This window comes from Oryctolagus cuniculus, chromosome 14 (assembly GCF_964237555.1).
Source record: "Oryctolagus cuniculus chromosome 14, mOryCun1.1, whole genome shotgun sequence".
Taxonomy (NCBI): Eukaryota; Metazoa; Chordata; class Mammalia; order Lagomorpha; family Leporidae; genus Oryctolagus; species Oryctolagus cuniculus.
Genome location: NC_091445.1, coordinates 83,242,601 through 83,268,691, shown reverse-complemented (window position 1 = coordinate 83,268,691; position 26,091 = coordinate 83,242,601). Strand labels below are relative to the sequence as shown.

The window sequence follows — 26,091 nt, the reverse complement described above, 5'->3', positions numbered from 1 at the left end:
CACACACACACACACACACACTCTCTCTCTCTCTCTCTCTCTCTGTGGATGGAAGACCTCTCTCTCTCTCTCTCTCAGTGGATGGAAGACCTCTCTCTCTCTCTCTCTGCCTCTCATTCTCTCTCTATGTAACTCTTTCAAATAAATAAATCTTTTAAAAAAGTACAATTTAAAACATTTAATTAAAATAATAACAATTTTTAGAGTATTTTAAGAGCCCACAACTGCTGAGGCTTGGGAAAAGTTAAAGCCAGGAGTCAGGAACTTAATCCAGATTTCCCTTCATAATAATTTACTCTTCCTTCAAAAATCATTTATAACTATATTTTTCACGTAATTAGTAAAATGAAATGAACTTTAAGAAACATGGAATTGATCAGAGCAGTGGAAAATTTGTACTGCGTACTGCTGGACAATTTCTTACAATTCAATAATGTACAATTTCTCATCACTAACTACTTCATTTCTGCCAAAATTATCAATAATTCTACAAATAAAATGAGAAGGGCTTGCTTTGTACTAAAGTACCCTAAATGTAGCTTTGAAATATGCTAGTTGTTTCCACTATTAATCAAAGACATCTTTTACAAGCACTGTACAGTACTCTCTCAAGATTTTTTTTTTTGAAGCTTTATGAATGTAAGAACTCGCAGAACCACAGTGCCATCTTCTGGGGAACAAAGATTATGTTACTTCTCTGGCAAAGTTCACTATTCAAATTCCAGGATCTTATCTACCCTGTCATCAATTATGTAACATGTAATTAACTATTATTATACTATGAGAAAATTGCACAACATGTATGTGTGTGTGTGTATGTGTGTGTGTGTGTGTGTGTATATATATATATATATATATATATCTTTTGGTAGCTAATAACTGCAAAGCAGTTACTACCAAATCTAATGAGATTACAAATGCATACAAACTACTCCACCAAAGAGGCATGAATGCAGAAGGCTCAGGAATTATAACCCAGCTCATTCAGAAATGACCTGGGATTTCCTTTTCCATGGCTTTTTTCAAAATATTAACCATATACTTGTTCTAAACTAAAGGAAAAAAGGCCTTCTATTTCAATATTACTCATTCACTCATCAAGACCCTTCCAACAGGCCAACAAAAGACATACAAATACACACACATACAACACATACACACACACACATACACATACACACCATGGAGAAAAACAATACAGCTGTTGATTGGTAATTAACTATATAATTTTTTTTATTTTGTTTTTCTTTCTAAACATCAAATGCTGTGCAGATTCCCCACGAAATTCTATGTCATCCTTGCACAAGCACCATACTACAGCACTTTCCCTGTATTGTTTCAAGAAATGCACGTATGTGCTGCCAAAGTAAGCAGTAACATATTCTTTTATATTAACAGGTACATTTCCATCTTGCATTTCAAAAGGGTTACGGGGGGGGGGGGGGGGGGCACAAAAGAACTTACTGAGGTGCTACACGTCTCCAGTAGCGATCGATTCCATGTTTAAAATACAGAACAGCAAGCCACCTAACATTTATATCCAGAGTGTGGTTTGTAAAAATATGCTGTAAATAAAATATACAGTATTAGAATCAAAACACAGTAAGTTAAAAGTATAATTAGTACTTACCTATAAAAATGTATAGATATTTTAGTTAAATGTTTTTGTTTAAATTTTACTAATATGTCACATTCTTACTTTCTAAATTATGTATATAGTTCTACAATTCAAATAAGAAAGCGTACCTGCTCAGTAGTCTATTAATTGTTTAAGCTGTGCTGTAATGGACAATGGGAGTGAGATTCATTACACTATCCTACTTTTAGTTATTTCTGAAAATTTCTCCAGTCAAAAAGTAAACTTGGAAACAAGCAAACTTGACTTTATTTCAAATGAAAATCATCTTTATCAATATACAAAACAAACACATTATAAATTTCTATTTTTTTAAAAGTTGGTTTTATTTATTTGAAAGGCAGACTGAGAGAGGAAGAGAGAGGTCTTCCATCCACTAGTTAACTCCCCAACTGGCTACAACAGCCAGGGCTGGGCCAGGTTGAAGCCAGGAGCCAGGAACTTCTTCCTGGTCTCCCACATGGGTGCAGGGGCCCAAGCACTTGGGCCTTCTTCCACTGCCTTCCCAAGCACATTACCAGGGAGCTGGATCAGAAGTGGAGCAGCTGGGACTCAAAACGGCACCCATCTGGGATGCTGAGGCTGCAAGCAGCAGCTTAACCTGCTACGCCACAATGCTCGGTCCCATACCATAAATTTAAAAAGCAGACTCACCATGGGGTACACAAAGATGTTAAAGGAAGTAGAGCCCCTAGGTTACACATGCTATAAAATATAAAGGTCTTCAAAAAGTTCATGGAAAAATTGAATTAAAAGCTGTTTATTTTGATTTAAAAATTTTTGACATCCACACATAGTTGTTTCATAATAACCCCTTTTACATGAATTTCTTAAAGACCCCTTACAAACACTATTGTCCGTATCAAAACAAATATGCTTACAAACAAGTTTGACAGCAGAACATTTTTGGGTGATAAAAAACCAGATGGAGGACAGCACAGTGGCACCTAGTATATTAAAGGCCTGGCCTGCAGTGCTGGCATCCCTTATGGGCACCAGCTCGAGTCCCAGCTGCTCCACTTCCGATCCAGCTCACTGCTAATGCACCTGGGAAGGCAGCAGAGGATGGCCCAAATCTTTGGGTCTCTGCACCCACGTGGGAGATCTGTAGGAAGCTCCTAGCTCCTGGCTTCAGCTCAGCTCAGCTCCACCGTTGCAGCAGTTGGGGAGTGAACCAGCAGATGGAAGACCACTCTCTCTCTCTCTGTCTCTACCTCTGTAACTCTTTCAAATAAATAAAAATAAATCTTAAGAAAAAAACAGGTGGAATATGAATAAAAATTTCAACTCAGAACTGACCATTATTCAAACCTATTCACTGTTACTCCCAACAGTAACAGTATTCCACATAGCCCCCATCTTGCACAGTAAGATACCATAAAAATAACTGTACAAGCTAAATTGCAAAAATCTTAATAATCAAGGGGAAAATTACTTTTGCTTCATACCTTTAAAAATTTTAGTCCAAACATGAAAACAATCCTACTGTCAAGCTTAAACGTACAGGAGAATGAAAATAGTAAAACTAATATTTTGTAATTTAAAACATTACAAATATTGAGAATGTGTTTTATTTATTTGTAAGAAAATCTTTTTGTGTGTGTGTGTGTGTGACAGGCAGAGTGGACAGTGAGAGAGACAGAGAGAAAGGTCTTCCTTTGCTGTTGGTTCACACTCCAATGGCCGCCACAGCCGGCGCACTGCGCTGATCCGATGGCAGGAGCCAGGTGCTTATCCTGGTCTCCCATGGGGTGCAGGGCCCAAGCACCTGGGCCATCCTCCACTGCACTCCCTGGCCACAGCAGAGAGCTGGCCTGGAAGAGGGGCAACCGGGACAGAATCCAGCGCCCCGACCGGGACTAGAAACCGGTGTGCCGGCGCCGCTAGGTGGAGGATTAGCCTAGTGAGCCGCAGCGCCGGCCATTTGTAAGAAAATCTTACCTAGAAGAGCTGATGCTTATGACAAACATAGGAACGTGTTAGGTACTCAGTAAATACTGCCTGAAACTGCACTAAAGCTCAGACCAGAAACAACTCAAATCCTCAAAGATGATAAAAAAAAAAACCAACCCTAGGTGGGAAATATGTTCCCGGGTATGGAAAAATATTTACGTGTTAAGTATTAAAAACAGATTAAGTATAACAAAATCTCTTTTTGAGATAAGCACGTATATACATACAAAAATGATTGCATTAAGAGTTGTGTAACTTTCACTTCTTCCTTAAGACTCCTGGCAACTGAGTCAGAGCCCCCTTTTCTGGGTCTCCATTGTAAAAAAAAATAATGCACTTCTTTTACCATTAGTCACCTTCGACTTTGATACAAGTCTACTTTCAGCACTAAACTGGAGTCTGCTCTTGCAGAAACCTCCTAAATATCTGCTGAGCAAACGGTGAATGAATACGAATACGGAGGAAGCTGGCGGGTCTCTCCCTCAGTCTGCCTCAGTTACACCAGAGAAACCAAGCCACGATGCTGTTGTCAACCCAAATACTCCATAAGAACTGCACACAGCAACAGGACTGCAACAGAAACCTGAGATTGGGTATACAAATTTAGGAGTCTCCAGATTAAAATGGACAGCCAGGGCTAAAATAAATGAGATGCACGGGTAGGTGTTTGGCCTGGTGGTTAAGAAGTCGCTTGAGAAGCCTGCATCCCCTACTGGAGTCCCTGCATTCAAGTCCCAGATCCACTTCTGAGTTCAGCTTCCTGCTAACGCATACGCTGAGGAGCAGCAGGTGATGGCTCAAACTTGGATCCCTACCACCCATGCAGGAAACACAGGCAGAGTTCATGACTTTTGGTTCCAGCCTGACCCATCCCTAGCCATGACAGGCACTTGTGTAGGCCGTCCATATCTCTTTGATTTCTTTTTTTAAAATTATTTATTTGCATGATTCTAAACATTTAATTTCTAAACATTTAATTTCCTTGCAGTCATAACTAGCATCTTCTTAAATTTAACAAATCACTTTTTAGCCAAAAACACTATATATGTGTGTGTGTATGTGTGTGTGTTTGTGTTATATATGGCAATTGCTATAGGTTATTTTGTATTACAAAATACAGTAAACATAGGGCCGGCACTGTGGCGTAGTGGGTAAAGCCACTGCCTGCCATGCCAGCATCCCATATGGGTGGTGGTTCGAGTCCCGGCTGCTCCACTTCCAATCCAGCTCTCTGCTATGGCCTGGGAAAGCACTAGAAGATGGCCTAAGTCCTTGGGCCCCTGCACCCATGTGGGAGACCTGAAAGAAGCTCCTGGTTCCTGGCTTCGGATCAGCACAGCTCCAGCCATTGCAGCCAGTTGAGGAATGAATCAGCAGTTGGAAGACCCCCCCCCCCTCTCTGTCTCTACTTCTTTCTCTGTGTAACTGACTTTCAAAAAATTAGTAAATCTTTAAAAAAAATACAGTAAACAATTTTGTTCTGAATTGTTACCCAGTCACAAACACTAGCTTAGTTTCTGACCCAACTGGCAGGCTCATTGCCTTGACCAGAAACTAAAACTCAAACACTAATCAGAGTTATCAATTTTTCAGAAGAATAGGAAAGGCCCTCAACACAAAAAGACTTCTTTCAGGCCAGGATTATGGCTAATGGGATTAAGTCGCCACCTGCAATGCAGACATCCCATATGGGTGCCAGTTTCAGTCCTATCTGCTTCATTTCTGATTCAATTCTCTACTAATGCACCTGGGAAAGCAGTGGGAGACCCTGGTAGAGTCCCAGGCTCCCAGTTTCGGCCTGGCCCGGCCCGGCCTTAACCATTGTGGTCATTTGGAGAATGAATCAGTGGAGGGAGGATCTCTGTCTTTCCCTTTCTCTCTGTAACTGTGCCTTTCAAACAATTAAATCTTCAAATAAAAGACTTTTTTCACTCCAGCACTAAAAAAATAATGTTGATTAACCAAAATATTGAAACTCCAAGAAAAGTTTTGTTAAAGCAGACACTGTTATGATACTATTTCCCATAACACCCAGGAAAAGATCAGATGTGTCAAGAAAATGAAATTAAGTGAAAAATTAAAACATTCTTAAGTGAAATACACTAAGTATGCTATACTTCACTCTGACACTGTCATGCATGGATCTAAACATTTCTGGCAATATAAACTAATCAGAGTAGGCTGAAGATAAAATATTCGAGGGTACTACCTGTAGTTCTGATGTCAACATTCAAGTGCTAAAATTGAAAACTGTCAATATTGCCCTCTCAGCAGATACCACAAATAACCTGCTAGATTATTTAAACTTCTACTAGCAAATATTTTTAAACATCCTGAAAAGGCTATCCCTTAATTTAGGGATATTAATTTATATGAAAATGAAAGTGATAGTGCCAGCCAGACATTTGTATGAATTTAATTAAAGTCAACCACAAATAAAACCACTTTTTTTTTTAATTAAAATGTCTTATTTTATTAAAAATAAAAGTAAACTTATTATAGAACAACTTACCAGCAACACTGAATAGAAACCTGGCTGTGTCTCCCACTGTTTCAACTGCTCCTCAGCTGGTTTTAACACAGCAGTATCCTGACTGGTGGCCTGTGTTAAGACCTGAAGAACAACAGTGCTGGCACTATTAAGATCCATGGAAACCTGGCAAGGAGAAGTTAATGTACTTGAATACACATTTCACATAGTAAAACACTGACAGTAACATAATTGGAGGACAAAATACTTCATTCTTAAGATTTTATTTATTTATTTGAAAGTCAGAAATACAGAGGGAGAAGGAGAAGGAGAGAGAGAAATCTTCCATCCGCTGGTTTACTCCCCAAATGGCTGCAACAGCCAAAATTGGACCAGGCCAAATCCAGGGGCCAGTTCATCTGGTCTCCCAAGAGGGTGGCCAGGAAGCAAACACTGGGGCCATCTTCCAGCTTTTCCCAGGCTATTAGCAGGGAACTGGAACAGAAGTGAAGCAGTCAGGACTCAAACCAGTGCCCATATGGGATGCCAGGAGTGTCACAAGCAGTGGTCTCCGCTATGCCACAATGCCAACCTCACTCCTGTATTTTTTATGTACATTCTTTATTAATATAAAGATAACAAATTTAATGTAGTCCATAGATACAATTCCCAGAATATGATATTTCCCTTCCTTCCTTTATGAGAGGATATATTTTTAATTTATTTTATAATCAAAAGCTTAATATTCCATTAAATAAATAGTTCAACAAAATAAAAGTAAAAAGACCACTATTCAGCAGGAATAGAGACAAGGGCTATAATCAAATCAAAAGATGTCAATTTCACTCATATACAGTACTTTTTTTTATATTCTGTATAAGTACCTCAACTCACAGAAAAATGCTTATCTTCTCTATCATTTTAGTGTATGTGCTGCCAAAGCCAAGCACAAGTTACTCCTATACTTTAATCATTCATCTTCACCTTCATGTTTCTGCCTGACTTCCATATACTATCCAAATTCTTACTTATAATTCAAATCACTTTCACTTAGATCAATTTATTCGTAAAGAAAACTGTCTTTCATTGTTTCACAAACAGAAGACAAGAGGAAATTAGGATTAGGAGTACATAAAACCCAAAGTTCTTAAATCCTGATTAAACACCCTTGCTGCCCAAGATTCTGAGCATAACTGCCTTCTGTTTTAAAAATGGGGTGGGCATTTGGCCTCCAGTTAACAGGCCACTCGGACATCCATATTCTGTATCGAGTGCTCTGGTTCAAGTTCTGGCTGTCCTCCAGATTCCAGCTTCTTGCTAATGCGCATCCTGGGAGACAGCAGGTGATAGCTCAACTACTTGGATCCCTGTAACCCATATGAGATACCCAGATGGAGCTATGGGCTCCTGGCTTCAACCTGGCTCAGTCCTGGCTCTTGCAGGCATTTGGGGAGCAAAAAAGTAGATGAAAGAACTCTCGCTCTCTCTTTCTCTGCCTCTCAAAAAAATTATTTAAAGGTAGTATGTTTCTCTCTCTAGCTGAAATGTAATGTATGCTGGGAGCTGGCACTGTGGTTTAATAGGCTAAGCCTCTGCCTGCAGCACCAGTATAACCTATGGGCGCTGGTTCATGTCCTGGCTGCTCCTCTTCTGATCCAGCTCTCTGATACGGCCTGGGAAAGCCGCAGAAGGCCCAAGGGCTTTAGCCCCTGCAACCATGTGGGAGACCTGAAGGAAGCTCCTGGCTTCAGATCAGCTCAGCTGGGCCATTGCAGATGTTCGGGGAGTGAACCAGCAGATGGAAGACCTTTCTGTCTCTCTAACTCTCAAATAAATAACTCTACCATTCAAATAAATAAATAAATCTATTTTTTAAATGTATGCTATAAAAGCAAGTCATGGATGTAATTTTACATTTTCTAGTAGCCAGTTAGGTAGTAAAAAGGAACAGAAAACAATTATGCTATATTTAACTTTTTAAAAGATTTATTTATTGGGGCCTGTGCTGTGGTAATAGTAGGCTAAGCCTCCACCTGCAGCATCAGCATCCCATATGGACACTGGTTCATGTCCCAGCTGCTACTCTTCTGATGCAATTTTCTGTCTATGGCCTGGGAAGGCAGTGGAAGATGACCCAAGCACTAGGGCCCCTGCAGCCATATGAGAGACCTGGAAGAAGCCCCTGACTCCTGGCTTCAGATCAGCCAAGCTCGGCCATTGTGACCACCTGAGGAGTGAACCAGAGGATGGATGACCTTTCTCTCTGCCTCCCAAATAAATAAAAATCAGAGAGAGAGAGAGAGAGACCCTTAATTTGTTAAAAAAAAAAAAAAAAAAAAAAAAAAAGATTATTTATTTGAAAGTCAGAGTTTCAGAGAGAGAGATATCTTCATCCGTTGGTTCACTCTTGCAACAGCTGAGACTGGGTCAGGCTGAAGCTAGGAGCCAGGAGCTCCCAGGTGAGTGGCAGGGGCCCAAACACTAGGGCCATCTTCCACTGCTACTCCCAAGGCATTGGCAGGGAGCTGGATCAGAGGTGGAACGGTTGGGACACGACCAGTGCCCACACAGGATGTCAGTGTTGTAGGCAAAAGCTTTACCCACCGTATAACAATGCCAGCCTAATATATTTAATATTTCTAAAATGTTAACATTTTAACATGCAATCAACATTTTTAAAATACTAAGAGATATTTTCCATATGTTTTTAGATTAAAACTCCAAAATCCTGTGTCGATTTTACACTTAGAGCACATCTCATTTCAGAAACCACATGTGGCAGTGGCTGCCACATGTCTAGAGGAGCCCTCCTCAGGGCCGGCACTATGGCACAGCAGGTTAACGCCCTGGCCTGAAGCGCTGGCATCCCATGTGGGTGCCTTTCTTGTCCCGGCTGCTCCTCTTCCGATCCAGCTCTCTGCTGTGGCCTGGGAAAGCAGCAGAAAATGGCCCAAGTCCTTGGGCCCCTGCACCCACACGGGGGACTCACAAGAAGCTCCTGGCTTCGGATCAGCGCAGCTCTGGCCATTGCGGCCATCTGGGGAGTGAACCAGTGGATGGAAGACCTCTCTGTAACTCTGTCTTTCAAATAAATAAAATAAATCTTTTTTTAAAAGAAAAGAAAAGCCCTCCTTACCAGCACCACCTGGAATCCTCATAAAAACATAAACTTTGAATCCTCTCTTCAAACCCATCAATGAGAACAGGGGCAGGAAGTGAGGGGCACTGGGGCAAAATCTACGCTTTGGTAAGTTCTCTAGGTCAAGTGTTTAACTGCCGAAGTTTAAGGCATGCAACATTAACAGATCTAAAACTATCATATGTGAAAGTCCCGGTCAACTGCTAGTGTGGTAGATGACAAATTTTACATTCCTCTAAAAGGAGGATCAACCAACACCGATTGGCAGTTGAACTGTTCTAACAAGGAAATCATTCAGGGCATAAACAGCAAGAAAATATTGATTCTCTCCCAATCAGTGCAAATACAGCCAGCTAAAATAAAAAGTTAAAAATTAAAAAAAAAAAAACACTAATATCCAAACATGTGTTATATAACCAGATTGTGCTAAGTGCTTCATTCAGTTATTCCAAATAAGAATCCTATTGTGAGGGACTAGTGCTGTGGTGTAGCAGGTAAAGCCGCCACCTGTAGTGCTAGCATCCCATATGGGCACCAGTTCGAGTCCCAGCTGCTCTACTTCCAATCCAGCTGTCTGGTATGGTCTAGGAAAGCAATAGAAGACAGACCAAGTCCTTGGGCCCCAGCACCCACGTGGGAGACCTGGAAGAAGCTCCTGACTCCTGGCTTTGGACTGTTGCAGCTCCGCTGTTGCAGCCAACTGGGGAGTGAACCAACGGATGGAAGACTGCTCTCTCTCTCTCTCTCTTCCCCTCCTCTCTCTATGTAACTATGACTTTCAAGTAAATAAATAAATATTTTCTTTTTTATTTGACAGACAGAGTTAGACAATGAGAGAGACAGAGAAAGGTCTTCCTTCCATTGGTTCACCCCCCCCAAATGGCCTCTACAGCCGGAACTGCGCCAATCCGAAGCCAGGAGCCAGGTGCCTCTTCTTTGTCTCCTATGCAGGTGCAGGGGCCCAAGGACTTGGGCCATCCTCCACTGCCTTCCCGGGCCACAGCAGAGAGCTGGACTGGAAGAGGAGCAACCAGGACTAAAACCCAGCGCCCATATGGTATGCCAGTGCCACAGGTGGAGGATTAACCAAGTGAGCCTGCCCCAATAAATAAATCTTAAAAGAAAAAAAAAAAAAAGCCTTTTAAAAAAAGAATCCGATTGTGGCAGGCACTATTATCCCCATTTAAGTAGAAAATTCAACGAACATATCCTTCACCTTGCTAACAAGTAGTGGAGCTTGAACTTGAAGACCAAAGCTACTGGTCCTAACCAATATTTAACACTGCTTTCTTGGAGTCAAAAAACCAATCCCTCTCTTGAGTTCAGAAGCTCAATAAGATATATGGATCATTTCTGGACTGCTTATTTCATCCAGATTACTAACTATTATCGAATTGGTTGAACAGTCAATTCACCAGCAAACCTATCTCCAAACTGGATAGATTTTACCTCCATCAGACGAATGGTGCCTAGGAAATTCAACAAAGCAACTCAAGTATTTACCACACTATTTAACTCATGGAGCCATGAGCTAAATGTATTAGTACAATTTGTTTCATATTTTTGCTTCAATAAGTGATGAAATATAAAGAAAAAAGAATAATTGTCAATGTCTCTGTTTCTCGTGTTTTTTAAATAATTTAAGATTCCAAACAATTCAGCAACATTCACTGAGCATTCACTATGACCAAGACAAGCTAGTTTGTTAGGGAAATAAAAATGAGTATATGATCTCTGCCTTCAAGGAGGCTATGATCTTGTAGGAGGGCCAAGACATGTACAAATAGCTGAAACACAGTGCAAGTAATAAGTGCTACTAAAAAAAGCACAACTCGAAAAACAAAAAGAGGTAATTTTGATTGGTGCAGAAGACAAGGGTAGTGCTGATCAGAGAAGCCTTCATGGAACTGGGCCTTAAGGAAATTCTGGGCTTTTGGAAGGCAAAGATGAATGTAAAGAAGAATCTGGTCACCCTAAGTAGAAAAAGCGATATGACAACTGATTTGGAAATGGACAAGTACAGTTATGCTGAGGAGATTACACACATCTAAACATATTACCTATTGAGTAAAAAGTAAAGCTAGAAATGAGAATAGAAACCATATTACAAAGTCATGAGATGAATTCAAGCTAAGACTCTGAATTTAAAAACCACCCATAAACTTTCCCAAATATACATTTCCAAGTGTTACTTCTCCTTTGCATTCCACTCCTGTCTTTCTTGCTGGCCTAACATGTACATCAGGATCTCTATTTAGTATTTCACCTTAACAATTCCACACTAAGCTTCTGCTGTTCTGCATTCCAGTGACTGTCCACTCCATCCTCCTGGTTGATTATATCAAAATCCCTGAAGTCACCCTTGACTTTCCTTTTCCCCTCCAAATCTCTTTGGCTTTATGTCACAATACATCTATCTAGTATCTTGCTGCCTTTTTTTTTACCCTTTTCTCCCAACTTACTATTTTATTTATATTTTGGGGGATAACATATTTTTAATAGACATTATAGTCAAAGGCTTATTGGCTCCACTAAATAAAGAGTTCAACATATAAAAAGTAAAAAGACCAAGAGTCCAGCAGGAAAATTGGCAAGAACAATAAGCAATAATCAGTTGAAAAGATGTTCAACTTCACTCATACAAATGTAAATTTTAAAATAGTCACAAAATCATTAAAACTATAGTATATAATCCCTACCAATGTGACACAATTTTAAAACAAAGCTTGACACAACCCTGCATTTGCAGCAAAACTGATACACTTTTCGCTCTCTTTCTTCTACATATAAGAGAAAAAATGTGGTATTTGTCTTTCTGTGTCTGCTTTATTTCACTCAACATGATGTCCCTGAGTTCCAACAATTTTTGTATAAATTATAGTATTTCGTTCTTTTTAAATAACTGAATAATGTTAATTTTTTTTTACCCATGCCTCTTATGATGGACACCCTGGTTGATTTCACATTTTGGCTATTGTACCTAGTACTGCTATAAACATGGTGGTGCAAGTATCTCTTTGATACAATATGTTCATGTCTTTTGGTTATATACCCAACTGTGGGATTGCTGGGTCATATGGAATGCATTTCTAGTTTTTAAAAGAAACCTCCATAGGGTTTTAACAGTGACTGCACTAATTTACATTCCCACCAACGAGTGTATCAGAGTTCCCCTTCCTGCACGTCCTCTCCAGCATTTGTTGCTCTCTGCCTTTTGGATAACAGCCATTGATGAGAGACTTGCAGTCCTAGAATCAGAGTGAGATGATTTCAGGAGAGGGAGAAGGATGGAAGATGAGTTCATAAAATGTGATGGAGTCATACAAGCACCAGACTTAGTGCATTAGTGGATGAGGATGAGCTAGGAGTTTTGCGTTTCATGGGATGACTGGCATGGACAGAGATAAAGACCATAACAGAATACTTTTAATGAGTATGAGGCAGCGGCTGAAAGAGAATCTGTAAGAATTGAGAGGATGGAAAATTATTCTTTCAGACTTGATGTTTAGGCTTATTTTTTTCTTAAAATTTAGTAGATTTGGGTGAACTCTGAATGTGACTTTATGCTTATGAGTAAGATGTTGTTTTTGAGCTACATTCTTTGAAAGGGGATTCTTCTTTTATTTTTATTATTTATTTATTTTTCTTTAACACTTTCTCTATAGCATTTCTGTAGCCCTTCTGCAAACAGACTGAAGTCACACATTCTACCAATTTCTGTAAGACCCATTCCCAGTAAAGACCTAAGATGGGGGTTGGCGCTGTGGCGTAGAGGGTAAAGCTGTGGCCTGCAGTACCAGCATCCCATATGGAGACCGGTTCGTATCCCGGCTGTTCCACTTCCGATCCAGCTCTCTGCTATACCCTGGGAAAGCAGTGGAAGATGGGCCCCTGCAACCAGATGGGAAACCCGGAAGAAGTTCCAGGCTCTTGGCTTCTGATCGGCCCAGCTCCGGCGTTGCAGCCATCTGGGGAGTAAATCAGCGGATGGAAGACCTCTCTCGCGGCCGGAGCTGCGGCTCACTAGGCTAATCCTCCGCCTGCACCTGCGGCGCCGGCACCCCAGGTTCTAGTCCCAGTTGGGGCACCGGATTCTGTCCCAGTTGCTCCTCTTCCAGTCCAGCTCTCTGCTGTGACCCGGGAAGGCAGTGGAGGATGGCCCAGGTCCTTGGGCCCTGTACCCACATGGGAGACCAGGAGGAAGCACCTGGCTCCTGGCTTCAGATCAGCACAGCGCGCCGGCCGCAACACGCTGGCCGTAGCGGCCACTTGTAGGGGGGTGAACCAACAGAAAAAGGAAGACCTTTTTCTCTGTCTCTCTCTGTCTAACTCTCCCTGTCAAAAAAAAATAAAAAAAGGAAGACTTCTCTCTCTCTCTCTCTCTCTCTCTGTCTCTCCTTCTCTCTGTGTTTAACTCTGACTTTCAAATAAATAAATAAATCTTAAAAAAAAGACCCAAGATGAAATCTGTTACAATTGAGTTAAATCTTGGCATATGCAGCAGCCATCTTGTTCTCTCTATCATTTGACATTACCTCTTAATAAATAATGATATAAATATTTATAATATTATAATACTATAATTATATTATTAATGTTAAAATATTATAATATTTCTAAAATACCTGCTTAAATATCTGCTGAATAAAGGAGGATAATCAATAAAGTACTTCAAACCGACTGACTGCAACTGAATGTGTTACTTCAGATTGGATGTTCCAGAAAAAATTCTCTGAAGTGATATTTCTAGGACAAGTCACACAAAAGTCTGAAGGCAAAGCTCTAGACAAGGAAAACAGCTTTTTTTAAAAGGCTTTATGATTAGAAATGGATTCCAGAAAGGCGGTATGACTTAGAGGAATGGGCAAAGTAGAACAAGATGAAGTACAGAAATAGCAAGAATAGATCATTTAGGAATTGAAGGGCAAAATAAAGTATCTGGACTTTTTTATAGAGATGTGGAAAAAGTCCTAGGGTAGGAAGAATATATGAATATATGCACACAAATAGAGAGTGGCTGAATCCCAACCAACCCTTACTGCCCCCCCACCACTACCACCCAAATGAAAAAAAAAAAAAAAGAAAAAAAAGCCCCACTCTGTTTTGGACTACTACTTATAAAATAATCAAACCCCATGGCAATTTTCCCCAAGAGGAAAGACTGCAAAGAGCTAACATATACCCACATTTCTTCTCTCTGAACCCTTACAGCAAAGCAATCCTTAAGGCTGCATACTATTATCTTCGTGTCCCATTTACCTGCTCCATCCACCTGTTATAAAGGAAGCTACCAGAGTTTCCGTTTCTCACCTCCCTTCTGCAGCACCCTGTGCCATTCAGGTCCTCTTCATTTCCCTCATGTTTCATGTTCCCTCCCCCTCTTGATTTCATCCTTGCTCCCAAAAAATTGATACAGTCTGGGAGGAAAAGTACAGTTTATACATTTTGGAGCACCAATTTTGTGGCAGGCACTACAATAGAGGTTAAGACAATAAACGTCAAAAGAGTTCCTGTTATGTACTCAATTTCTGCAGGTTACTGGGGTAGAAGGCAGGGAGTAGTATTCTTAACTTGTGGAAAATAAGTTTATAGCATGCCAATTAGAACTCAGAGTGCATTTCTCCCACAGAAACAATATGAGTGGCTCATCTAAGGATAAAAATTCAAAGTCCAAATTTACCTTCAGTTAGGAACACATGATTTTTCATTGAAAGAAACTAACAAGAGAAAACACACATCTGGCTGCCACCAAAAGACAGGCTCTCCAGATCCACAGTGACTTTCATTTCAGCCATGACAATTTTTTTAGACTACTGCACTGTTTGTCCCTAGTTTTAGAGTACTGCACAGAAAGAATAACCTCATCAAGTCAATGACACGAAAGCAGTAGGTGGACTGATTTAGAAAAAGAGGTACACAACTATAGTAAAGGTTGAAGAGGACTTAAAAATCAAAATAGTTCCCGCAGTGAAATTATTCAGGGAAGGATCACAGTGCTAAACCATTAAGGGAAAGGACAGTTGTTGGTGAGCAGAATGTTCCAGTGTGCCCAAGTATAATCCCTGAGATTACATGCTAAATACTGTATAAGGAAGAAACCAAGAATTCTTTAGCATGAAGGAATCTATCAGTCACTAGTTTAACCACAAGAGCAAAACTTGTATCAACAACACCACAATTTTCTGGCACTGTGGCCCAGTGGGATAAACCAAAGCCAGGGATGCAGGCATCCCATACAGGAGTATCAGTCTGAGTCCAGGATACTCTATTTCCAATCCAGCTTCTTACTGATGCACCTGGGAAGCAGCAGACATTTGGCTCAACTACTTGAGTTCCTGCCACCCACACAGGAGATCTAGATGGAGTTCCTGGCTCCTGGCTTCAGCCTGACCCAGCACCAGCTGATGGTGGCCATTTGGGGAATGAAACAATGGATGGAAGATGTCTCTCTCGGTGTGTCTTCCAAATAAACACATGAATCTACACATACATACATACACACACACACACGACCTTACATGCCTTCTGATGGGAGGTAATAAGTCTAAATCTCACCCTCAAAACACCAAAAATGCTCTACCTTAATCTAATTAAATTCTTTCCCTGACCTCTGATCTAAAAGAAACAGAGGAGAAAAACACTTCCAGAAAGGTGGCATGAGAGCTCCACATACTCCTCTCATTGAAACAATACTAACTGTTGAAAATTATAAAAAGTGACCAAAGTGTCTAGAAGGTAACTTAAGGGCAAACAGAAAACAGCCATGCAAGACATACTACTAAATCTTGATAAAAACAGCAGGAATCTGTGTATTTGAGCCATAAACCCAGTCCTAAGCCACAGTGTGACTCCAGAAAGGTTAGGGTCAAGAACACAGGGTTCTCTGGGCCGGCACTATGGCATAGCAGTTAAAGCCGCCTGCTTGCAGTGTTGGCATCCCAAATGGGCACCAGTTTGAGTCCCAGCTGCTCCACTTTCAATCCAGCTCTCTGCTATGGCCTGGGAAAGCAGTAGAAGATGACCCAAGTCCTTGAGTCCCTGAATCTACACGGGAGACCAGGAAGGAGCCAGGGACTCTGGTGTCAGCCTAGCACAGACCTGGAAGAAGCTCCAGGCTCCTCTGGCTTCACATCGGCCCAGCTCTGGCTGTTGTGGCCACTCGGGGAGTGAACCAGTGAATGGAAGACCTCTCTCTCTGCCTCTGCCCCTGTAACTCTGCCTTTCAAATTAAATAATTCTAAAAAAAAATAATAGTAATAATAATAAAACCACTTTTAAACTCTTAGAAGAAAATCTAGGAGTAAATCTTCATTGACTTTGAATTAAGCAAGATTTCTCAAATATAATTCCAAAAGTAAACGTGATTAAAGATGAAAAAAAAAAGCATGAATTCATCAAATTAAAAATTTCTTCAAATTGGGGCTGGCACTGTGAAGCAGTAGGCTAAGCCTCAATCTGAGGCACCAAATCGCCTATGGACACCAGTTTGTGTCCCAGCTGCTCCTCTTCCAATCCAGCTCTCTTCTTATATAGAAAAGCAGTAGAAGATGACCCAAGCAGTTGGGCCCTTGCACCCATGTAGGAGACCTGGAAGAAGCTCCTGGCTTTGGATCGGTTCAGTTCCGGCAGTTGAGGCCACTGGGGAGTGAACCAAAGGATGGAAGACCTTTCTCTCTGTCTCTCCCTCTGTCTATAACTCTACCTTTCAAATAAATATATAAAAATATTTTTTAAAGTCATCAAATTCTACCATCATAAAAGTAAAAAAAAAAAAAAAAAGACCTTTCTCTCTGTCTCTCCCTCTGTCTATAACTCTACCTTTCAAATAAATATATAAAAATATTTTTTAAAGTCATCAAATTCTACCATCATAAAAGTAAAAAAAAAAAAAAAGACCTTTCTCTCTGTCTCTCCCTCTGTCTATAACTCTACCTTTCAAATAAATATATAAAAATATTTTTTAAAGTCATCAAATTCTACCATCATAAAAGTAAAAAAAAAAAAAAAAAAACAAGAGAATGAGAGGAAATATTTGGCAAATCACATATCTGATAAGGGAATGGTATTCAGAATATAAAAAAATTGCCGGCGCCGCGGCTCACTAGGCTAATCCTCCGCCTAGCGGCGCCGGCACACCGGGTTCTAGTCCCGGTCAGGGCGCCGGATTCTGTCCCGGTTGCCCCTCTTCCAGGCCAGCTCTCTGCTGTGGCCAGGGAGTGCAGTGGAGGATGGCCCAGGTGCTTGGGCCCATGGGAGACCAGGAAAAGCACCTGGCTCCTGGCTCCTGCCATCGGATCAGCGCGGTGCGCCGGCCGCAGCGCGCCAGCCGCGGCGGCCATTGGAGGGTGAACCAACGGCAAAGGAAGACCTTTCTCTCTGTCTCTCTCTCTCACTGTCCACTCTGCCTGTCAAAAAATAAAAAAAAAATAAAAAAATAAATTGCATAAACCAAAAATATAAACATAAATAGTCCAGTTTTTAAAAAGGCAAAGGATTTGAATAGTTAGATAAAAAAATGTAGAAATGGTCACTAGGAAAAGATGCTCAACATCTTTAACATGGCTATAATCAGCCATAAGGGGCCAGCATTCTGGCCTAACAGATTGAGCTGCTACTTGCAAGGCCGGCATCCCATATGGGAGTGCTGGCTTGAGTCCCTGCTGCTCCACTTCCAGCCCAGCTCCCTGCTAACGTAGAGGCAAGTGGCCCAAGTGCTTGGGCCCCTGTACCCTCATAGGAGACCAGGAAGGAGTATAGGACTCCTGATGTCAGCCTGGCACAGAACTGCTGTTGCGGCTGTTTAAGGAGTAAACCAGCAGATGAAGATCTCTTTCTCTGTCTCTCCCTCTCCCTCTCTCTCTAACTCAGCCTTTCAAATAAACAAAGTAAATCTTTTAAAAAAGAAAGTGACAATAAGAGGAATCAGTGAAAAGGAAAAGCTGGAAACCATTATGCATTACTGGTGGGAATGTAAAATGGTACAGCCATTTTGGAAAAGTCTGACTTCCACAAAATTAGACAAAGATACCATACTACTCAGCAATTCCTCCTCTAGGTATAGATCTAAGAGAAATTTGTACACATATGTTCACAGCACCGTTATTCATAATACACAAACTCAAATATCATCATGTGACAAGCGGAAAAGATTTGGTATTATGGGATTATTTGGCAATAAACAGTAACTGTGTTAAAGGTAGTATGAGGGGTTATCATTCTTACAGTTTACATATTTTACATTAATGATAGAAAAAACTTTTTAAAGGACAACAAATTTCATTTTATAATTGCTCTATATTTCCACAGGAACTAAATATCTCTTTCTTACTCCTAATATATCCCAACTTCTCAAGAGCTGCAAATCAGATACTTCTCTTATTAACACATACCAAGAAATCATGGCAGGAACAGGTATTTAGCCTAGTGGTTAAGATACCCACATCCCCCAACAGGGTGCCTGGTTTCACTCCCAGCTTTGGCTCCTGACTCTAACTTCTTGCCAACACAGACATGGAGGGGCAGCAGTGACTGCTCAAGAAACTGGGCACCTGCCACCCTCATGGGTGACATGGACTGAGTTCCCAACTCCCAGTGTGAGCCTGGTCCAGCTCCAGCAGTTGTAGGCATTTGAGGAGTGAATAAGCAGAAGGGAGCTCTGTCTCTCTCTGCATCTCAAATATATAATTTTATACTTAAGTACAGAATGTGGCTAATAATTGCAATCTCATCAGAAAGTTCAGGAAGGAAAGCTTACAAACGTGATCTTCAATAGCAGGAGTAGATAAGCAACAGTTTTATAATAGTATTTGGATCTATAATGACAATGTTCACTAAGAAACATCTCACTCAGGGCAATGCGCGTCTGGTAATCAGACAACACTTTTAACTGGATACATCTCTGTGAGGCACTTAATACTCTTACTATTTAGTGTTTACAAAGACAGTAATTTAAGATATTAAGCAGTCTGGGAGAAAATGTCAAACTAATCAAAAAATTTACGAACTATCAGCTTTAAGCATCACATGTAATCTACAGTACACCCTACTATATAAAAGGAAAACAAATTTATGGTCGTTAGCAATAGTCTTTACTTTCATTTGCAAAAAAAAAAAAAAAAAAAAGTGAAATCTGACCAAGCTTCTAGATCTTCCAGCAATGTAATTAAACAAGTAGGTAAGAGGTAAAATAAGTAAGTGTGGCAACTGTTAAAGCTGGGTGAAGGGTGGATGGGGGTTCATTATAATTGTGTCTATTTTTATGTATGTTTGCTAAAACTATTGCTAACAGAAATTACTAACATCACTGTTCATTGCAGACATTACCTACTCTGGAATTTTTGTTTTATTTAAAAGGCAGGGACAAAGAGAAGAGACAGAAATCCTCCATTTGCTGGTTCATTCCCCAAATAACCACAACAGCAGGGGTTAGGCCAGAGTCAAAGCTCAAACAAGGTCTCCCACACAGGTGGCAGGGACCCAAGTACATAGCCATCATCTACTAATCTCCCAGGGTGCACATTAACAGGAAGCTGGAATTAGAAGCAGAGCGAAGACTAGAATCAGGCTTCCTGTATGGGATTGAGGAATCCCAAGCAGTATCTTTTTTTTATATAGAAAATGTTTATTTAATGAATATAAATTTTGAAAGTACAATAGCACAACTTTTGGATTATAGCAGTTCTCCCCCCCATACCCACCCTCCCACCCGCAAACCATTCCGTCTCCTATTCCCTCTCCCACCCCATTGTTAAGATTCATTTTTAATTATCTTTATATACAGAAAATCAACAGTATACTAAATCAGTATACTAAATCAGTATACTAAAATCAACAGTATACTAAGTAAAGATTTCAACAGTTTGCACCCACATGGGCACATAAAGTAGAAAGTGCTCCTTGAAGACTAGTTTTACCGTTAATTCTCATAGTACAGCACATTAAGGACATGGGGAGCAAATGACAGGTAGAGTTACAGACAGTGAGAGAGAGAGAGAAAGGTCTTCCTTCCATTGGTTCACCCCCCAAATGGCCGCTACAGCCGGTGCTGTGCCGATCCGAAGCCAGGAGCCAGGTGCTTCCTCCTGGTCTCCCATGCGGGTGCAGGCACCCAAGCACTTGGGCCATCCTCCACTGCCCTCCCGGGCCACAGCAGAGAGCTGGACTGAAAAAGGAGCAGCTGGGACTAGAACCCGGCGCCCATATGGGATGCCGGCGCCACAGGCAGAGGATTAACCAAGTGAGCCACGGTGCCGGGCCACAATGGCCCCTTCTTTCCATCGGGATCCCACTCACAGAGATCTTTCATTTAGGTCATTTTTTGCCACAGTGTCTTGGCTTTCCACGCCTGAAATACTCTCATGGGCCAGATCCGAATGTCTTAAAGGGCTGATTCTGAGGCCAGAGAGCCCAAGTAGCATCTTAACCACTGCACTAAATGCTTGCCCGTTATAGACATCTTTAACAGAACTAGACAGCAAAATACTCTTTCCTCCGTGCTACAAATATCTCCTTGTTCATTGTGTCTCATCTACAAAGAATCATAACCTGTTAAGGCAAAAACTGTGTCTTATGCCATCACCTACCAGTGTTAAGAATATAGCAAAAAAAACTAGCCATAGGACTCCAAATCCCATTAAGTTGGCAGGTACCAATGCCACCTTACTAGTTAAAGTGATCGGTTTAAGTTCCTAACTGATCATAAAGACAGGATTAAGTGTCAAAGGGATCACATAAATAAGACCAAGTGTCTGCCAATAATAATAGATAGAATTAAAAAGGAGAGAATGATCCAACATGGGAAGCAGGCCACACAGCAGACTCATAGAATGACAAATGCCCTAAATAGCACTCTGGCCTCAGAATCAGCCCTTAAGGCATTCAGATCTGGCTAAAAAGCCCATGAGAGCATTTCAGGCATGGAAGGCCAAAACACTGTTACAAAAAATGACCTACATAAAAGATCTCTGTGAGTGAGACTCCATTGGAAAAAAAGGGCCATCAAAGGAGGAGGTACCTTTCTCTGAAGGGAGACAAGAACTCCCACTTTGATTATGGTTCTGTCTAAATAACGTCGGTGTTTGTGGACTCAAGAGGCTTCCATAGCCTTGGCAGCTCATGACAAGAGCCTCGGGTGATCACTGACGTCATAAATAAGAGTGTCAGTTGTTAAATCAACAACAGGAGTCACTGTGCACTTGTTCCCCATGTAGGACCTCTGTCCTTAATGAGTTGTACTATGAGAATTAACAGTAAAATTAGTTTTCAAAAGGCACTTTCTACTTTATGTGTCTGTGTGGGTGCAAACTGTTGAAATCTTTACTTAGTATACTGTTGATCATCTGTATATAAAGATAATTAAAAATGAATCTTAATGAAGAATGGGATGGGAGAAGGAGTAGGAGGTGGGATGGGAATGGGGGTGGGAGAGCAGGTATGGAGGGAAGAACTACTATAATCCAAATGCTGTACTTATGATGAAATTTATATTTATTATATAAAAGCTTTCTTAAAAAAAGGATATAACAAAGTTTCTGCAATGTAATGAAAGACCAAACAAAGCAATAATGTAAACTATAATTTCAAGCCTAGGATATACTTTTAGAAGGGATTATATAGAAAGAGGTCAAACACCAGTAGTTTTTCTGGAAAAATAGGAATTGTATCACAGTAAAAACAGAACTATCTACAAGAAAAAAAAAATAATACATAAAACTAAACAGTAAAGGGCCCGGCACTGTGGCATAGTGGGTAAAACTGCCACCTGCAGTGTCAGCATCCCATATGAGTGCCAGTTCAAGTCCCAGCTGCTCCACTTCTAATCCAGCTCTCTGCTATGGCCTGGGAAAACAGTAGAAGATGGCCCAAGTCCTTGGACCCACATACCCGCATGGGAAGACCTGGAAGAAGCTCCTGGCTTCAGATCAGCACAGCTCCAGCCATTGTGGCCATTTGAGGAGTGACCCAGCAGATGAAAGACCTTTTTCTCTCTCTGCCTCTCCTTCTCTCTGTGTGTAACTAACTCTTTCAAAAAAATAAAAATCTTATAAAAAAATAAAAAGTAAGCATATATGGGCCCGCATAGTGACACAGAGGGTCAAGCCACCACCTGCAACTCCAGCATCCCATATAGGCACCAGTTCAAGTCCCAGCTGGTCCACTTATGATCCAGCTCCCTGCTAATGTTCCTGGGAAGTAGCAGAAGACAGCACAAGTGCACGAGCCCCTCACCCACGCTGGAGACCTGAATGAAGCTCCTGGTTCCTGGCTTCATCCTGGCCCAGCCCCCACTGTGGCAGCCATTTGGGGAGTGAATTGGTAGACAGAAGACATCTCTTTCCGTCTCTCCCTCTCTCTCTCTCTAACTCTGCTCTTCAAATAAATAAAAAATAAATCTTAAAAAAAATCTTGGGAAAAATCTGAATGCATTTCAAAAACTTTTTTAAAAAGTAAACAGTATATGAATGGTTGAAAGCAATGAACAACTGAACAAATGAAACAACCAAACCAACCATCTTTTTTTTTTTTTAATTTATTTATTTGAAAGGCAGTTACAGAAAGAGAGAGACAGAGAGAGATATCTTCCATCTGCTGGTTCACTCCCCAAATGGCTGTAATGGCTAGAGCTGGGCCAATCCAAAGCCAGGAGCGAGGAGCTTCTCCAGGTCTCCCACTATGTGGGGCTCAAGGACTTAGGCCATCTTCCACTGTTCTCCCAGGCCATAGCAGAGAGCTAGATTGGAAGAGGAACAGTTGGGACTCCAACCAGTGCCCGTACGGGATGCCAGCACTGCAGGCGCAACCTGACCCACTACGCCACAGTGCCAGCCCCAAACCAGCCATCTGATATTCTCCTATACTATGATCAGGCACAGCAAGTAAATACAATTTAACAACTCTTCATTGTGAACATCTAGCACTCTGTTGTAATCCTGTACTCGCCAACCAACTGCTTGATATTTACTTGGTTTATCATAAGAATTTCTACCTGCAGTCATCCAACAAATACACATCAAATACATACAAATATCAGACAGTAAACACTTGAGATATATCATCACCAGACTAAAAAGACAAGAAAAAAAGTAATCCTCTGTGGAACACATTTTCTTAGGGAACAATAAATGAGAAATACATGGGGACAGAGAAATGTGTAAGCCATCTAGTATTTAAGAAGGTGGGGGGGGGGACCAGAGCCAACTGTGATAGATGTCCTGTCCAGTAAGAGTAAGAGGGTACTGGGGCCTATGTGGCACAACAGGTTAAGCTGCCACCTGCAACACTGGCATCCCATTATCCGACCACCAGTTAGAGTTTCAGCTGCTCTACTTCCAATCCAGCTCCTTACGAATGTGCCTGGGAAACCAGAGTGCTTGCACCCCTGCACCCACATGGGAGACCCAGAGGAAGCTCCTGGCTCCTGGTTTCGGTGTGGCTCAGCCCTGGCTATTGTAGCCATTTGGGGAGTGAACCAGCAAATGCAAAAATCTCTCTCCCCTTCTTTGTCTCCCTCTATGTGTAACTCTGCCTTTCAAATAAGAAAATCTTAATAATTAAATAAATAAATCTTCTAAAAAATATTAACTTATCCCTCTCCTATACAATGTGCTCCCTCTGACTGAAAAGCTCTTGCCTCTACAAATAAGCACATCTTGCTCTTTAACTTTATTAGTCTCTGCTGAAGTTGTCCTCTCCTCAAAGGCCTTTCTTCCCTCAATGCCAATCAAAAGCAATTCACTCTTCAACTCAGAATTTCTGCCACAGTAGCCTTAATTTTTATGTATAACACTATAACCTGCTATTCTAATATGTGTATGTGCTTATGGTCCAGACTCCTTATTAGAAATTAAGGTCCAAGGCTGGAATGGTGACACAGCAGGTTAAGCTTCAGCCTGCAACCCATGGGCATCGGTTTGAGTCTCATCTGCTCCACTTCTAATCCAGCTCCTTGCTAATGTGCCTGGGAAAGCAGCAGAGGATAGTCCAAGAACGTGGGCCCCTGCACATGGGAGATCCAGAGGAAGCTCCTGGCTCCTAGCTTCAGCCTGGCCCAGCCCTAACTGTTGTAGCCATTTGGGGAGTGAACCAGCGGGTGAAGATCTCTCTCTCTCTTTCCTAACTCTGCTTTTCAAATAAATAATTCTTAATAAAGAAAGAAATTTAAGGTCCAAAGATTTTGATTTATTCAAAGCTGTATCCTAGAATATATAATACCACCTGGCATATATGAAAGTTTTAAGTGGGGGCCAGCACTGTGGCGTAGTGGGTAAAGCCACTGCCTACAGTGCCAGTTCAAGTCTTGGCTGCTCCACTTCCGAACCAGCTCTATGCTATGGCCTGGGAAAGCAGTAGAACATGACCCAAGTCCTTGGGCCCCTGAACCCACATAGGAGACCCAGAGGAAGCTCCTGGTTCCTAGATTCGGATCAGTGCAGCTCCGGCTGTTGTGGCCAATTGGGGAGCGAACCAGCGGGTGGAAGATAATCTCTCTCCCTCTCTCTCTAGCTCTCTATCTCCCCCTCTCCCTCTTTCCCTCCCTCCTCCCTCCCCCTCTTCTCCTCCCCATCTCCTCCTCTCCCTCTCCCTCTGTGTAACTCTGACTTTCAAATAATTAAATAAATAAATCTTTATTGGGGCTGGCTCTGTGGTATAGAGGGTAAAGCCACTGCCTGCAGTGTCGGCATCCCATATGGGCACCGGTTCAAGTCCCAGTTGCTCCATTTCCAATCCAGCTCTCTGCTATAGCCTGGGAAAGCAGTAGAAGATGGCCCAAGTCCTTGGGCCCCTGCACCTGTGTGGGAGACCCGGAAGAAGCTCCTGGCTCCTGGTTTTGGATAGGCGTAGCTCCAGCCATTGCGGCCAATTGGGGAGTGAATCAGCGGATGGAAAACCTCTCTCTCTCTGCCTCCTCTCTCTGTGTAACTCTGACTTTCAAGTAAAAATAAATAAATCTTTAAAAAATAAAAAATAAATAAGTCTTTATTATTAAAAGTAATGTGAATATTTATTGAATGAATTCTTTTAAGAAATCCTAGTATCTGCTTATAATTGTGTAAAGCCACAGAAAGTATTCAAGGTTCTGACTTTTCAAGCCTACTCAGTCTAACCTCCCGAGTATAATGCATTCTACTGTCTTTCAACGCTCTGGTAATTCCAATTGCATTCACAATATTCAACAATAAAGCATCCTTGGGGCAGGCATTTTGCCTAGCGGTTCAGACTCCACAGAGGATACTGGCATCCCAAATCACAGTGCCTGGGCTTGAATCTTGGCTGTGCTTTCAATTCCTGCTTCCTGCTTCCAAAGACCTGGGCCATCTTCTACTGCTATCCCAGGCCATAGCAGAGAGCTGGATTGGAAGTGGAGCAGCCAGGACTCAAACCGGCGCCCATAGGGGATGTCAGCATTGCAAGTGGTGGCTTTTACCTATAAACTTTAACTGATTTCTTTGCTTCCAAACTCCCTTGTGTAGGACACAGAACCTTAGTGATTTGGACCTTGATTATACTGCTAGGTCACAGTGCCAGACCCTGCTCCATTTCTTGTCTGGCTCTCTGCTGTGGCCTGGGAAAGCAGTATAGGATGGCCTGAGTCCTTAGGCCCCTGCACCCATGTGGGAGACCCAAAAGAAGCTCCTGGCTCCTGGCTTTGGATCGGCCCAGCTCCAGTCATTGTGGCCACCAGCCTTTCCAATAAATAAATAAATCTTTAAAAGAAAAAAAAAAAAAAAGAAAGAAGTGAAATGAACATCCGAGGTGGTGAGACAAAAAGGAAAGATAGCTAAGATTTAAGAGGGAAATAAAGAGATGATAGTGTTGCCATTGTGGCACAGCAGGTTAAGTCACCACCTGCAAAGCCAGCATCCTATATGGGTGCTGGTTCTAGTCCTGGCTGTT

At 41.5% G+C, this 26,091-nt stretch overlaps 1 protein-coding gene across 3 annotated transcripts in view; it reads right to left on the bottom strand.

The window, feature by feature from the left end:
• The window catches only part of IPO11 (importin 11), a 217,450-nt gene that overhangs the window by 184,262 nt on the left and 7,097 nt on the right, over positions 1-26,091 (bottom strand). For all 3 annotated transcript variants that reach the window (XM_051853725.2, XM_070056753.1, XM_051853724.2), the window contains exons 2-3: positions 6,102-6,245; positions 1,465-1,565 (exon numbers count right to left, since the gene is read on the bottom strand). In XM_051853725.2, coding sequence (XP_051709685.1) covers positions 1,465-1,565; positions 6,102-6,239 — 239 coding nt within the window. In that variant the 5' untranslated portion in view covers positions 6,240-6,245. The remainder of the gene's footprint in view (positions 1-1,464; positions 1,566-6,101; positions 6,246-26,091) is intronic.